This window comes from Mugil cephalus, chromosome 6 (genome assembly GCF_022458985.1).
Source record: "Mugil cephalus isolate CIBA_MC_2020 chromosome 6, CIBA_Mcephalus_1.1, whole genome shotgun sequence".
NCBI lineage: Eukaryota > Metazoa > Chordata > Actinopteri > Mugiliformes > Mugilidae > Mugil > Mugil cephalus.
In genome coordinates this window covers 20,403,335-20,418,338 of record NC_061775.1, presented here as the reverse complement: position 1 = coordinate 20,418,338, position 15,004 = coordinate 20,403,335, and the positions used below count along the sequence as shown (strand labels likewise).

Sequence of the window (15,004 nt, the reverse complement as noted above, 5' to 3'; positions counted from 1 at the left end):
GATTTTGTGTAACTCATCTTTAGATTTAGTGACCACTAGGTATCATTTTCACTTGTGTTCTCTGCCCATTTTTTAATTAATTTGGAGTTAAGTGAATCAGGTTCTGCCAAGAAGGCGGCAGCCGCAGATACCACGCTGAGCTTCACAGGAAACTGCTTCTCAGGAAACCGAAGGATGAGGTCATGGATGATTTGCCCATCTTCATATATAGTTAATGATAAAAATGTTATCAGTTACTTCAGTTACTGAAGTATAATTTTCCAACATGTCAAATTCATGAATTTTATTACATGCTTCTAACTCTCAGTTGGTCCAAAGTAAGTCAACCACAGCCAGTGGGTAAAACAAATATTATCAAACGCAGGAGATTCATTGTCCTTTGCTATAGTTGATAAATCTACTTTATTATAAACTGTTCCCTTTTATATGTGCTTCTAGTAAAATGTTGCAAATTTATTCATGAACAGTAAAATAAAGAAAAGACTATGAATGAGCCAGAGATTTTTTAACCAGAAAAAATATGAGTTTTAGAAACCAGGTCACCAGAACAGACACACAGGGCTGTACACGCAGTACTCGCAGGATATACACACACGCAGTTTCAGAGTTTGGGACTTGCTGCTGCATTCAGTTCAAAATGATTCATGTCTCAACCTACTTACACCATCTCTCTGTGGAACCGAGAGGCTGCATTTTTCACTGCGACTGTGTGCCTCGCCGTGCATAGCGATACAGCCTCCTCAACACACTAAACACATATTCACTTCAATGGAAAGCCTGAGGAATGTGGCAGCATTATTACTTACTGCTCCCCAAATCCCCTAACAAGGACAGCAACGTTGCAGCACTCTGAATTAGTTGCATAAAATTAGGGGGTGAATTATAAATCAAAGCAGACGTCGGCCTTTAATTAGATTATGAAATATTTGACTATCATTGGTGTCAACCTCTGATACGCTGTAATATGTCAGCTATTCTGAAATCTGCCTTCACGAGCCGGTGTTTCTCGTCTCGAGGCGTTGAGGTGCGTTGAGTGTGTCTGACAGAGACTGACTCACTGGTGCACATGTCCTCTGGTTTATCCATGTCGCCGCGGTAATAGCCATTCCGGCAACCGCAGATGGTGGCGGCTTCAATGGTGGAGCGACTGTTGAGCGGACATTGCTGACATAATCCTGCCCCTTGGGACGACTTAAAGGTGCCCTGAGGGCAAGCTGTAAAGAGAAGACAGAGAGGGGGAAAAACACACATAAATAAAATGAATAACGCAACACAGCAAATTATAAGTAATATTTTTCTTAGCTTGAACTACGTTTTTTTTTTTTTGTCTAGATCATGCGACATTTGGTAAACTTTGTTTTAGAAAGGCGACGTGCCAGTCGAGATATTATTGGTACTACAAGGTTGACACAGCACAGAGGGGGATTTTGTGAGGATAGCAGCACATTATCTAGTTATGACAAGATACACAGAAACATTTGCACAATTGCACAAAATCAGGGTCGCAACGATAGTCTGTGATGCGGATTGTTTCCTCTGGCTCCTTTATCTGGGTCAGAGATGTGTGCGTTCATAAATATTAACCAAATTATAATGTGAAACGCATACACATGTGAATTCTTTAGGATTCTTCTAGGATAAGATGAGCCTAGCAGTGGTATTGAGAAACAGTATGTGTTGGCTTATTCTGTCACAGTTACAGGGGCTATAAGTTGCGACAAGACTCATCATCCGCATCGTCGTCCAGCAGGCTGCCAATAGCTGTCTGAATGTGGCAGGGCAAGTGAGATCTATGCCACTCAAAGGGATTTCTAGGAGTTGCACGACTACAGACTTTCAACTTATCGACTAATCACAGATGACGTCAAACATGACGAAAGAACATTCATCGAACCATTTGTGTGCAACTTTCCACATTTTTACACACAGATCTGCACATTTTACTTTTCCGGTTCAACCGGAAAAATGTTCAGTAAAGTTTAAAAACAGTGGTCCTTATTCCCCAACTGTGCACAACAGTTCTTATCTGGTGCACAAAATAAGTGCACAGATTTAACAGTGCACCAGTCAGTTTTCATGTTACCGTATCACCGTGCATACAGTGTATTAGCAAATAAGTAGAAGTTCCGCTTAAATGCAGTCATGATACTGCCACGTCCCTGTTCCTCTGTCTACTGTAATAGCTCTGCTTATAGTAAGTTGTGGCACCTGAAGGAAAAAAAAAAACAGACGAGAGGAAGATGAAGGAACCTTGATCTGACATAAACACTCTCTAAGGTGATATTTGCAATTGTCTGTTTCTTGTAAGACTTACTCGGAACAACATTTCCATTTTATTCAAATGTAAATAGCACAGAACAGGGCACACAAATATATCAATTATGACAATAATCGATGAGGATGAATGCATTTGTAAATTAATACTGTTGCCCAATTAAGCATTTTCTTAATGAATGGGCTTTTAATAAGCCATGCATTCAGTGAAACGGTGATGCCAGAGTTTCATCATTTGTGCCTACGCATGGTCTGAGGCAGTTCTAAATTTATTTCTGGAATATGAATAAATTGAAGAAATAATGTGTGTGTGTGTGTAAAACATTTGTATGCATTCTTGACTTATGAATACACACACCGTTAGTGAATGAGGTCCAATGAGCTCAGACAAGTACGTGGTGGAGGGGAAAGAAGTCCAAAAAGTTGCACAAACTACTATTTATTTATTTAAAAGTCTTCACTCCAGGAGAGCTGCCCATGCTCACCGACTCTCGGCAATATTTTCATCAAAAAACAGCAGGTTTATGATCCCACACATGCATCACCCTGCTTTTATCGGCTGCTCTCGCAAGGGCAGTGTTGAATTTTAAATTTTTTTAACATGCATTTTTAATCCCAACAAAGCACGACCTCTCGGCCTGAAAATGATGCCATGGACCAGAAGCAGGGCTGAACAATCATTTCACTGGCTCATCGAGCCAGCTACCACGCATTTATTCGTCATGCTAGCACCAGTGCTACTGACACTGACAACAAGTCCATGTTAGCTCAAAGAAACATCATGATTTAGGACTAATCCTGTGTACAATAAAAAGGCATTATTGAAAATTTTCTGCAGTGATATGCGTTTTGAAGCCAAAGAAATAAAATGGTTTTCCAGTTTCATAAGAAAAAGTAAAATTTGCTCAAAAATGAACTTATGACACATCTGAAGTTACACATATCACATGTTACCTCAGAGTAATTTATTGTGTTCCAGACAGATACCTCTTTTTAATTCACACGTGGGATTTCGTAAGTGCATTTTTGTGAGGGCAACACATTCTCAAAGATGACTTCATGTTAAAAAATAAATACATAAATAAATAAATAAAAGTCTTGCTGGGAAACAGAGAGGTGTGAAATGAGGAATAAGGCTAAAACGAAAAGCTCTGAGAAACCAAATGAGACTTTGTTTTTTTTTTTTTTTTTTTTACCATTCCGTCTTCTTCAGTTTTGATTTATCTTTGCCACTTTGTTTCCCTTCCTTCCTTCCTTCCCTGTAATGAATGTTCACTTCATCTTCGAGATACTTTCGATGCGGTAAGACCAAAAATGCAAATGCTGCACAGATTGATGGCGCAAGGCTGCACAAGTGCAACCTTTTAATGAAGTCCAAGTGATAAAGAAGAAGCAAAATGAGACGAGAAGTTAAGATTCTAAAGAGTCCAAGGCTCAGGAGAAAAAAACAAAAAAAACCAAAAACAGACACAACGAAATGTTCAAGGAGAGAAAATGATGGGGGATAAGAGAATAAGATGAAGAGAAACACGACGAGGCTGCTGTTTTTATTCTTCCTCAACAATGTCACTGTATTTCTGCAGTACTGTTCTTCTATTGTGTTGCTGTCCCTGGAATGTTATATTGTCATTTCTTGGTTTTGCTGATGCTTTTGTTCTAACATGATTTACAATGGAGGGAACTGTCCTTTGTCCCACTTTACTGCATATTATGATGTACATGGGCCACAGAGCTTTATGGAGCTACTCAGGTCTCACGGTGGAAGTATACTTTACACCACATTAAAGGGCTTGATGAAGCCTGGATTAAATGTGAACAATAACTTCGTACAGACGTGACCTTAAATGATAGCAAGAAAAACGGCTTAACCACTTATAAATTATATGTTATCAGAGGCAGCGATGTCTTTGTTAGATTGCAAAGCTGAGGGAGAACCTGATTAAACCTGAAGCAAGTTGTAGGTTTATGAATGTGTCTATTCTTCAGACAATATTTCCATCGTCTTTTAATCAAACAGATATACCAAAGATGCATTCACCGCATTAATCAGACTGAAAATGGCATGAATCCTACAAATGTCCTGTATGCCAGGATCAAAGTACTGATACTGGCGTACAGTACAGTACATGCACACGACATCAGCTGTTCACATGTGACAGTTTGTTGCTTGTGGACGATGAAGGCTGGCGTTACCAAGGTAACCCTCTCGTATATTTCCCACCCCAAATGTTTCATTGGGAAACAAGCAGATATTTAGTGTTAGCGTGCAGACAGAGGTCATTCTTTCTGCTGTCCCTGCTCTCGGTCTGATAAGAAAATACCATCAAGCACGACACCTCCATGAGTCCTGCTGACCATGGCCTTGGAGGAAGTGGTGAGCTTGGTGGTTGGAACCAACGTTATGCATAATGTTTTCCTACAGTGAAAGTTTGGGGGACTCATATGTCAGTCATCCATATCACATGCTCCTCCTGGTCACTGTCTATATTGCACATAGTCAAAGTTAAACTAAGCTAAGCTTTGTATCGCTGGAGATTTTTCTGAATTTCATTAAATTTTCATGGTCTCTCGTCTCCACATTGCTTTCTATTTAGTAACCTTGACCTGTTCACTACATTTTCCACTTCCCTGTAGGATAGCTCCGCTGTAGCTCGACTAGTCAATCAGCGACAGTGGCTACCATGCACAACAAACTGATTAAAAACACCCAAAAGGATGCAGTGTGCTCAGATGAACTAGTTAATAGTAGCTGCTATGTGTTGCTGTGCCTACATAAATGTGGTAATGTGGATAATGGCAAACACATTTGGCTAATTTCTCACGGGAGACATTCACGATGTTGCACGCATTTGTATACAGAACAACTTAGATAAGTAGCTGAATAGTAATTTAAAAAAAAAAAAAGGCCTTGGTATTGAAGTTCAGTCCCCACTTACTTTCACACCTTCACGCTCCTGGCTAATTACTTGCTAAAGGCAATTTTGGCTTCAGAAAGCTACATAAATTGTTTGAAGATGCCCTTCTTAGTTGGGAAAGATAAGAATATACTATGCTGACAGTTTTGGAGTAAAAAGCTGTGAGTAGTCCTTGCAGCTGTTGGTGTGTGTGTGAGTGTGTCTTTTAAAATTCATGCTTATTGCTACCTCCACTGTTGTAGTAGTAAATGCATAAACATGACTGGAACATTTTTAAAAAAAAAGTGTTGTGACAAGTTTGAAGGTTGAAAATGATAAAAGAGGCTTTGATTTAACAAAGACAGCAATACATGAATGCCAGGCCCAAAATTTTCCAAGCAGAACACAGCATTGTTACAATATGGTTAATGTTATTTATTTGTTTTGTCGGTGGTTTTAATGTTGTGGCTGATCAATGCAAGCACGCTCCCTAAGACTCCAGTTTCTTTTAAACCTGCTAGAAACAGCATATTTCCTGACATATTCAAATTCTGGCTTAAATTAGAAGTCATTACCTCCATCTACATCAGCCTACCCTTCTGCTAGTTTCCTAATATAAAGACATCTACATTTCTTTGAAGCCATCTCCACAGGTGTCGGGTGTTGTTCTTTGTGTGTGTGTGTGTGTGTGTGTGTGTGTGTGTGTGTGTGTGTGCGCGCGTATACAAGTTTCGGTCTTGTATTGGCAGACAGACATCTGGCTTGTCAAGGTCATTTATTCAACAACCTCGCTCATTCACATGGGGCGTGTCACCATGGCAACAAGTCTTGCTCCCTCTCTCCACTACTTATCTCTAGATACCTTTCGGTGTAGTTATCTGTTTCTCTCTCTCTCCGTGTCCCAACTGTCAAAAGATTTCCAACTAGCAACCCCCCCTAGGGGAGGAAGAGAACACAAAATATTCACTTATCAGGTGTGATAAACAACAATATGTGAATCATCTAATTCTGGTGTTTGATCTAATTTAAGGAGTATTTTGCTTAAATATCTCATGCACGGGAATAGACGGGAATGCTTTGAAAGAGAAAATGCCAAAGACTAGACAGATAAAAAAGATGAATAAAGAAAGAAAGAGTTAAAAAAACGGGACAAAGGAAAAAAAAAGATTGTTCCTCTGTTTCCCTTTGTGCCCTTTGCCAGCTGTGTGGAGTCACGCAGAGCCCATGTGGATGACAATTTTCGAAAGCTGGCATACAGGCTCACTAATCAATTATTAAAGACTTGCATGAGTGTGTGTATGTGTGCATGTGCAGGTGTCTGCGTGAGTGCGTTAAAAGCCTGCTGGTTTGAAAAAGCGTTGTTGGGGTTCGCAGCAGGAGAAGTGTGTATTTGGTGGTAGTGCTTTTGGACTTTTGAAGAGTGATCCATTTCAAGCAAGGGTTCTCAATATTTACTTGGTACAAACATGCACACACACACACTCACACAAAGCACAAAGAGACACTCACACAATCACACAGCGCTTTGATTCTGAGCCAGATTTGCCGTATGGTTTGCACAATATGCTGATTTGGTGCAAAATAAATACCATCACTGCCTGACACACACACGCATAAACACGCATAAAAGACAACCATCTGCTGTAATAGTGAGTGCAGCTTCCTGCCAAGTTGTTATCAGCTGATTGGCAGAGAGGCACACCAAAAAGATGCCAGCTCAGAGAAGACAGGCGGGACGTGCTCGGTCCCGAGACACCTTAATCACTGCTTCAGCTCAAAAGCTTTAGATGAAGCACGTGAAGCAGGTGTATGCAGACAACACATCGCAGAAACTGTCAAGTCAACTGACTCCTAAAAAGCCCAGCACTGAAAAAAACCATCATCATGCAGTTCAAGAACATCCCAATGAGTGTTGTGCTTTTCAAAGAGAACTGACCAGGGAATTGAGCGATTCTCTATTCCACGGCTTGAACATAATAAAAGAAACTTGAGTTCTAGCAAAACATACGGCACAAACAGCACACTTTCCCAAATAGGCACAGCAGGGTTGGTAGAGTTAGCTAAAACCACCACATGCTATTCTTTTGCCGATCACAAGTTGGGCAGAAGACTGCTGGATTGTAACAAAAAGAGTTCCTGTTGAAGAAGCTTTTTCAACTTGGCACAAAACAATTTCTACCAGGATCTGTTGTGGTAACAAGAATTCAGTGGGGTTCGGTTTCTATAGTTAGTTAAGCCCCATTCTGTTCACATATAAAGCAACCCTCTCATCTCCCAGAACTTTGTAGCTTGGTTGCAAGTGGATATTCCAGGCTCTGGTCACCATGGCAACCCTCTTGCATATTTGGTATGGACAGAGCTGGATCTTCTTGCCATCAGCGCTCTATATTTGAGAAGAAAGTATAGCTCCATCTGGTTTCACCAAATGCTCCAGGCCCGCTATCGGCAGGGTGAAATTTGGTGGTAGGAACCAAAGTCAAAGCTAGGCTTTCCCTAGGGTGAACATCTGAGGAATCCTCTGCTTTCATCATATGTGCATGAACTGTATCAGTCGCTCCCACTGGTTGTGGCCACTTTCCATTGCCAGAGGTGTTTTTGCCCATATTCAAGACAGCATTTCATTCAGTCTCTTGTCACTTCAATGTTAGTCGCTTCCTGTGTATAAGTTTCTTTAAATCCCCATTAGGTTCTGCTGTAATATGAGTCAATCACAAACAGGGTTCGGCTGATATTAATGAAAAAACGAAATTTCCTTAAAGCATCCCTATCTGATAATGCACATAGTGTAACACCATAGTTTGCTCATCCCTAGGGACAAGAAACGAAAGTATGATGCCAGAAAACCTTAACACTGACATAAATTATGGGCTCAACTCCTAAGATTGCAAAATGTAAGCATGCCTATGTCCAAATTTCCTACTAACCCTTATATAGAGGGTATGCATTGACATCACTGCTGCCTAGGGCCACACAACCCTGGGTGGCAAAAACAAAGAGACCGTAAAAAATGTGAATTATCAGATCAGAATATCTAGTGCATATTATTATGGATTTGGAAAAATGGATTAGCCTCAGTTTCAGTTAGCTTAAATTAGTTTTAGGTCATTTCAGTTATGATAAATGTAGCTAAATAAAAGATGCTAACGCTAAAAGCTTTACCAAGAAGTAACATTAGCCATACAACACTGTAGCGTCCTGCCGGAAGTTAAAAGGACAACAAGGAGTGATTGCAAATATTCCATTTATTGTTTTATTGTTGGAACTGAAATAGTTACAACATCGACAAACTTATCTGACAGCCCTCCAGAACGTAACTTAAGAAGTAACTTCAGGTATGATTCTATCAAAATACAGCATAAATTAATATTACCTGACACTAAATGTGAACCACACAACACCAGGTTTCTGTGCCTGGATTTCAGTTGTTATGCAGCCATCCATTTACTTCTCTTTTCTTTGGGAGTCGGAGCTGTAAAAATCTCTAAAAATATATCTCTGACTGTTTTTGAAATCTGTTGGTTCAGTCAGTCACACAACAGCTCTTTCCCATCTTTAAATTAATTTTACAACTTAGACGCTATTAAAGCCAATGATTCAGACTAATGCTGCTAATCTTCTTGTTCAACTGTCACTTTTTGCCACTAAGTGGCCGTAACCATGGAGACTTCGCAAGCTGTGACATCACATAGGGCCCTATATAAGGGTTATGCCATGTTGTAGTGTTGTCCAAAACGTTAATGATCAAATTCTATGCCCAAATAGGGGACTCAAGATTTCCCATAAAGCATTGCAAAAAGTAGTGATCATCGGATGGTCACTCAATGAGTGGTGGATATCCCATCATGCATTGCATCTCTAGCGGCACCACCGTTAATATCCGTTAGTGGCTGTTATTGAGACAGATTCTGAAGTTCCGTCAATATAAAACTTCTTTTAAACATAATTTTATTTTTCATTTCCTGAACATCACACATAATTGTTTACAGTAATCCATGTCATTAACTGCGTCAAACGATGACACGTGTAGTGTCCGAAAACTGTTGGCATTGAGTTCACTATATAGTGCACTATATAGTGAAACCCTACATAGGGAGTAGGGGTTAGGGACTGAGTGAACAATTTCGGAGACAGGGAATGATTGAAAATGTATGTTAAATTCCTGTTTACAGACTGTACAATTTTCACAATACAATGCTTTATTTTTCATATTGCAAACGGGAATTTTAGAGTCAACGGAAACACGGATATCTAAAGTCGAAAGTTTTGCTTTACTTTAAAGCCTTAGCTTCAAGTTTTGTGTTACTGAGGTCAACAATAACAAGCTTGGTATTGTTTAGAAATCCACAGCTAAATACAGGGAAGACTAAATAATTCAAAATTTGAACTTAAGTCACTGAGCAATGGCAGTTCACATACTGTCAGATTTAATCACTCTCTTCCATGAATCATGGCTGGTTTACCTTCTACACACCCACACAAACATCACAAGATGAAACTGTCTCTGCAGTGCACTTACTGTATTTCACCAGTGGCAGGTAGAATAATATTCATGCTTGCTTCCTGCTTTACCTGTCTGTACTTGATTTGTTCAAATTTTCTTACCCTCTTCCCGGTCCAACGTTACAGACCGGTCGTTCTTTCTTTCTTTCTTTCTTTCTTTCATTCACCCGTCTATCTCCTCGGCGCTCTCTGACAGCCCGGGTCTAATTTCCAGAAGACTAATCTGGCTGGAACACGCTAAACTAATTAACACGGGATGAAGCAGGCCTCACTTATCATTTCACCATATGTACATACATCACACACTCACACGCCCACACACTCACACATACGCACACTTAATGGATGAGACTCTCTGGGGAGAATAAGAAATGATGGGTACTCGTAGGGAGAGGAAATGGGGAAGGAGGCCAGACATAAAAAGGAAGGAAAGGAGGTGGTGGTATTTGGAGCATTGACGGAAGAGGAGCTATTTCTGTACGTTCAACCAAGTCTGCCTCTACAAATATTAACATATGTAGCATGGTGTGCAGCACCCTTGGGCAAGGCTGCATCATAAAATATATACAAGTCTGAAATTATTTAGCTGCGAATGCCAGAAATACTTTGTTACCCCTGACTCAATAAACCATTTGCGTTCCCCACAGACTCTACTCAGCATATATTCATTCATTTCTGACATACTGTAAACTAATTTAGTGCTTAGATATACATTATAATGTACAGTATTTATATTACGTTTACACAGAAATTTTACACCTTGACTATAAAAAAACGAAGGGCGTTGACATTTTAATGGTTATGATCTGGTAGCGCTTGAATCCTTTCTGAGATATTGATTGCTGCAGGCCGCCGCGGCTGAATATTGGAAACATGTATGCTGGATATTGATCTGCTGTCATAGTAGCTTGTTAGCTTTTGATACCAAAGAATATGACATGTTTGCACAGCATGCAACAGTGTTTGCTCCAGCGAAGGTCATCGGAACAAATTTGAAAACAGCAAATTAATTCAGTCTGCAGGGCTGGGATGCAGTACACTTCTATACTGCAAATATCCTGCTGCAATATTTATACATATCCTGATGTCAATAGCCACTGTGTACACTTAAATCTCTACACTTATGGCTTCTGCACTTCTGGTTGGACGCTAACTGCAGTATGTTGCCTTGTGCTTGAACTTGTGCAATGACGATAAAGTTTAATCTAATCTAATCTAATTTTAGTATATTCTGATGTCTTAATGTTCAGTTTTTACATTGAACCAGCACAGCCATTTACCTCGACACACGTTGCTATTGTCCGGCTCATATCCCGCCTTGCAGCTGCAGCTACCGATGGGCACCATCCACTCTCCATCTCCGTTACAGTACAGCTTTATGGGCACGTCTACCTCCTCAGCGTTTGGAATGCAGCTTCCTCTGGCGATGACTAATGAGGTGGACTCCGCGCCAGTCAGTGTCTGCACAAATTATAAGAATTGTTAAGCTTAAAAAGTTAAATGTCAATCCAACAGCTGCATTGTCATTCAGCTCTGGTCCATACCTCTGGGAAAAAGGCAAAGTTCTGCACCACGCTGGGGCATTTCTTGTAGAACACCCTGACGGCCAACAGGGACATGCAAGCGCCCAGATCCTGGAAGGCCAAGTGGAACCCTCTGCCTTTGGACAGCGGACCAAAACTCCTAACTTCTGTGTTCACCTTCATTAGCCTTCCTCCAAAATCAACCTGGGAGAAACTCTCATCTGCTGCAATGGTGTCCACCTAGTAAAGGGAGAAGATTTGCTAACCAACGCTTAAATTTGCTGTAAAAATGGTGATTAAATAGGCTTATGACCAAAACACTTTTATCGTATCATAATCTATTTCCACCATAAATGTCCAAGAAAGGCTTGTAGCAAATGTCAACATTTGTACGTGTAACTCTGCTTCATCAGCATAAAGTGTTTTTGATAGTACATTCACATTCACCGAAAAATAACAAATGAATAAGACCGTGTACATGACATTTTTAGTAGAGTAGTCAGGCATGAATCTCAACGAGCTCTGGGAAAAACACACCCAGTCAATAAGCATTAAATTCTAATAGCTGGTAGAGGTTAGAGCTTGAGGCTGGCAGAACATTTTTCATAAAATCGTTTTTTTGGGGGAATGTACTTATTTGATTCTTGACCAGCACTCAAGTTTTCTTTTAAACTCTATACAGTTTATGGAGGGTGCAAAGATGCCAGATTGCAAATGGGTACCTGGTTTAGGCTATAGGTACACAGTTCAACAGTATTGTTTTAGTTTATACTTTCAGATTTATATTGTGATATTATTCTCAGAGGAGCGCATCCTCAGACATTGCTCCTCTATTAAAAGGGTCTATTTTCTGGGTAGTTACCTTCAGGAAGGGAGCATTGGCCCAGTACTCCACCCCTTTGTTGGCATCAGACACAGTCCTGTCTGTCTCTAGGTAGTAGAGGTTGAACGTCTCTTTGCAAGACCCCAGGACGCTGGGTATGGAGGCACAGTCGCGCACAGTGAAGCGGATCTCCACGTAGATTCGCTGTGCAGCCCGACGGTCGATGTAAGTAGTGAGGAGCCAGTTATTCTGGCTGGGCTCAAAAACGTTGCACACCTGGTACGTCCTGATGGTGTTGAGGTTCTCATCATAGCCGCTCACCTCCTCCCACTAATAAGGGACAAGGGGGTACGAGAGAGTATGAAATAGACGGACACGGGGAGAGCAGACGCTAAAATGATTAATGGGTTTACCGAGACCCGACACAAATTAAACCTCCTCTATCCCTCCCTTCCATTTTGTCTCCCTCTCTTTTCCTGCCTTCCTCATTCTCTTTTTCTCTCCTCCACTTTGTTCTGTGCTGCACGGGGACAACCATTCATCACAATTAGAGCCATTCACCTCAAACACACAGCAGACCATTGTGACCGGCTAGCTGCCAAGCTAGAATATAAAGAAGCCAAGGAGTTCAACAAAAAGTGGAAGTAAGTTCTATTCTATTCTATTTTATTCTATTAATTATTTTTTTATTCATCTTGAGCAGACTTGTTTTGTTCTGCACCTCTCTGGTCTTTTGGAATCAACTCTATTCTGCATCAATAGTGGTTAATTGGTGTCACCTTGCCACTGTAATTAAGACTTTGACTGATCCGTTAATGGACCACTGTAAGGTGTACTCAAACTGCCTCCCCCAAGGATACACACACACATACAGTACGCCGTTGCACATTGTACTTACTCCATTGGCAGGGAACGATATCCAACCAAGCTCAGCTGTCGCCGTCCTTGTATCCATCACTGTCTCTGTCGGACAAAAAGAGAGACACACAGGGAGAAAGAGGTGAAAAGAGGGAGCAGCAGGTAGAGGATGGGTATGGGTTTAATTAATTGTCAGCGCCAAGTTCTGCTTCGTGATGTGCGCCATTCAAATTTATTAAAGCCTAATGTCCTCCATTTATGCTGTGCTTCTGCTTCTATTCCACAAATAAACCAAGATTTGTGGCATATTAACATTGTATAAACAAAAGCAACAATGATATGACACAGTGCATAACCTAAAGCAGTTACGCTTAAAACAGAAACATGAGTTGATGGAAAAAAAAGGAAGCTAAAGCAATGGAGGGCAGTTTGCAATGTCGTAAAAAGGCAGTTAGCGATGACACTTAGTAAGAGATAAACCAGTCAGCTATGGATGAAGATTAGAAACAGTTATGACAGTTAGCCTTGGACAAACATTAGCAACACATATAACAGTCAGCAATGGATGAATGTTAGCAAAATATATAACTGTTAGCCATGAAGATATAACTGTTAGCCATGAATGACTTTTAGCAATAGAAATAGGCTAACTGCTAGCAATGGATGAAAGTTATCAAAAGATATAACTGTTAGCCATTAAGATATAACTGTTAGCCATGAATGACTTTTAGCAATAGACATAGGCTAAATGTAAGCAATGGATGGATGTTAGCAATAGATATAAATGTTAGCCATGAAGATAAAACTGTTAGCCACCTATGATTCTTAGCAACAGATATAGGCTAATTATTAGCACTGGATGAATGTTGGCAATAGATATAACCGTTATCCATGAATGATAGACATAGGCTAACTGTTAGCATTAGCAACAGCTAACAGTCGGTAATGATGTCTAGTTGCTCAGGCAGGTCCTAAGATTGATTTCTGGGTGTGATAAACCACAGTTAAGTTATTCACACAGGGCCATGTAGGTTTGGACAAGTTTCCCTTAATAAAACCCTTGATTTAAAAACTGAATTTTGTGTTCCCTTTGTGTTATTTGTCTTATATTTAAATTTATTTGATGATCTGAAACATTTAATTGTGACAAACATGCAAAAACATAAAAAAAAAAAAAGAAATCAGGAAGGGTGAATACACCTTTTCAAACCACTGCACTTTTATTTGTCTAGGACTGAACTTTCTAAAAAAACCTAATCCCTGCGTGGTAATTTTTTCTATGTATAATCTTTGCAAATGCAATAAATGCAGCCTTGCAATAAACAGAGGATTTATGCGCATTGTTCCTAATTCCTCCTCAGCAGTCATCACATACATTAAACGTATACAACCCAACACTGGCATAAATTAAATCATAATTACATACAGGTGATACCAGTCAGTGGCACTGATGGCAATTAAATAAATGAATACTATGAGAATGTGCAAAGGTAGCACCAAGCTGATGTGTGTGTACCGCTAATGACTTCATGTCCCCACCTGAACCTACACCTTCAGATTTATCCTCTACCGTAACCTCACATGCTAACCTGGCACGCTGATTAAATCACAGCTGGGCGACGCAGTGGAACAGCGATGTACTTCACAGAGCTAATCATACCCTCTCAGATTGCAACAGAGGTGTAGGAAACCTAAGAAGCACACTATATGAGGACTCGACAACAAAGCTACTTGACAGCAAGAGCCCAGATGGTAGCGCTCACTGAAAAAAACATGTCACAATATGTCTCGCCATTACAGATCCCTCCAAGTTAACAGGGAAGAATTAATGTGTGAGCAACATAAATATTTTAAAAATTGCATATAATCAAAGTCTTGCATGCAAGAAAATAATTTGGAAAATGAGAGAAATTTAATTAGGAAATGATTAATTTGTATTAACATGTCCGTGTGTGCGTGTTAGAGTTAATATAGTAAAGCAAGTGAGAGGAAATCAACACAAACCACCAAGTAAATCTAGAGTCTACAATACGCATGATATTTCACTTCTGTTCATTAAATAGAGCTTGGAAGAAAAGTACTGCAGGTGTCAGAGAAGTTTGAAATAAAACATAAAATAAGAAAAAATAAAT

The 15,004-nt window shown here is 40.1% G+C and overlaps 1 protein-coding gene across 4 annotated transcripts in view; it reads right to left on the bottom strand.

Annotated features, from left to right (window-relative positions):
- Positions 1 to 15,004, bottom strand: part of LOC125009342 (ephrin type-B receptor 1-like) — a 97,093-nt gene that overhangs the window by 51,574 nt on the left and 30,515 nt on the right. For all 4 annotated transcript variants that reach the window (XM_047587235.1, XM_047587234.1, XM_047587236.1 and 1 more), the window contains exons 2-6: positions 12,913 to 12,977; positions 12,054 to 12,344; positions 11,213 to 11,431; positions 10,949 to 11,129; positions 1,059 to 1,214 (exon numbers count right to left, since the gene is read on the bottom strand). In XM_047587235.1, the coding sequence (XP_047443191.1) occupies positions 1,059 to 1,214; positions 10,949 to 11,129; positions 11,213 to 11,431; positions 12,054 to 12,344; positions 12,913 to 12,977 (912 nt within the window). The remainder of the gene's footprint in view (positions 1 to 1,058; positions 1,215 to 10,948; positions 11,130 to 11,212; positions 11,432 to 12,053; positions 12,345 to 12,912; positions 12,978 to 15,004) is intronic.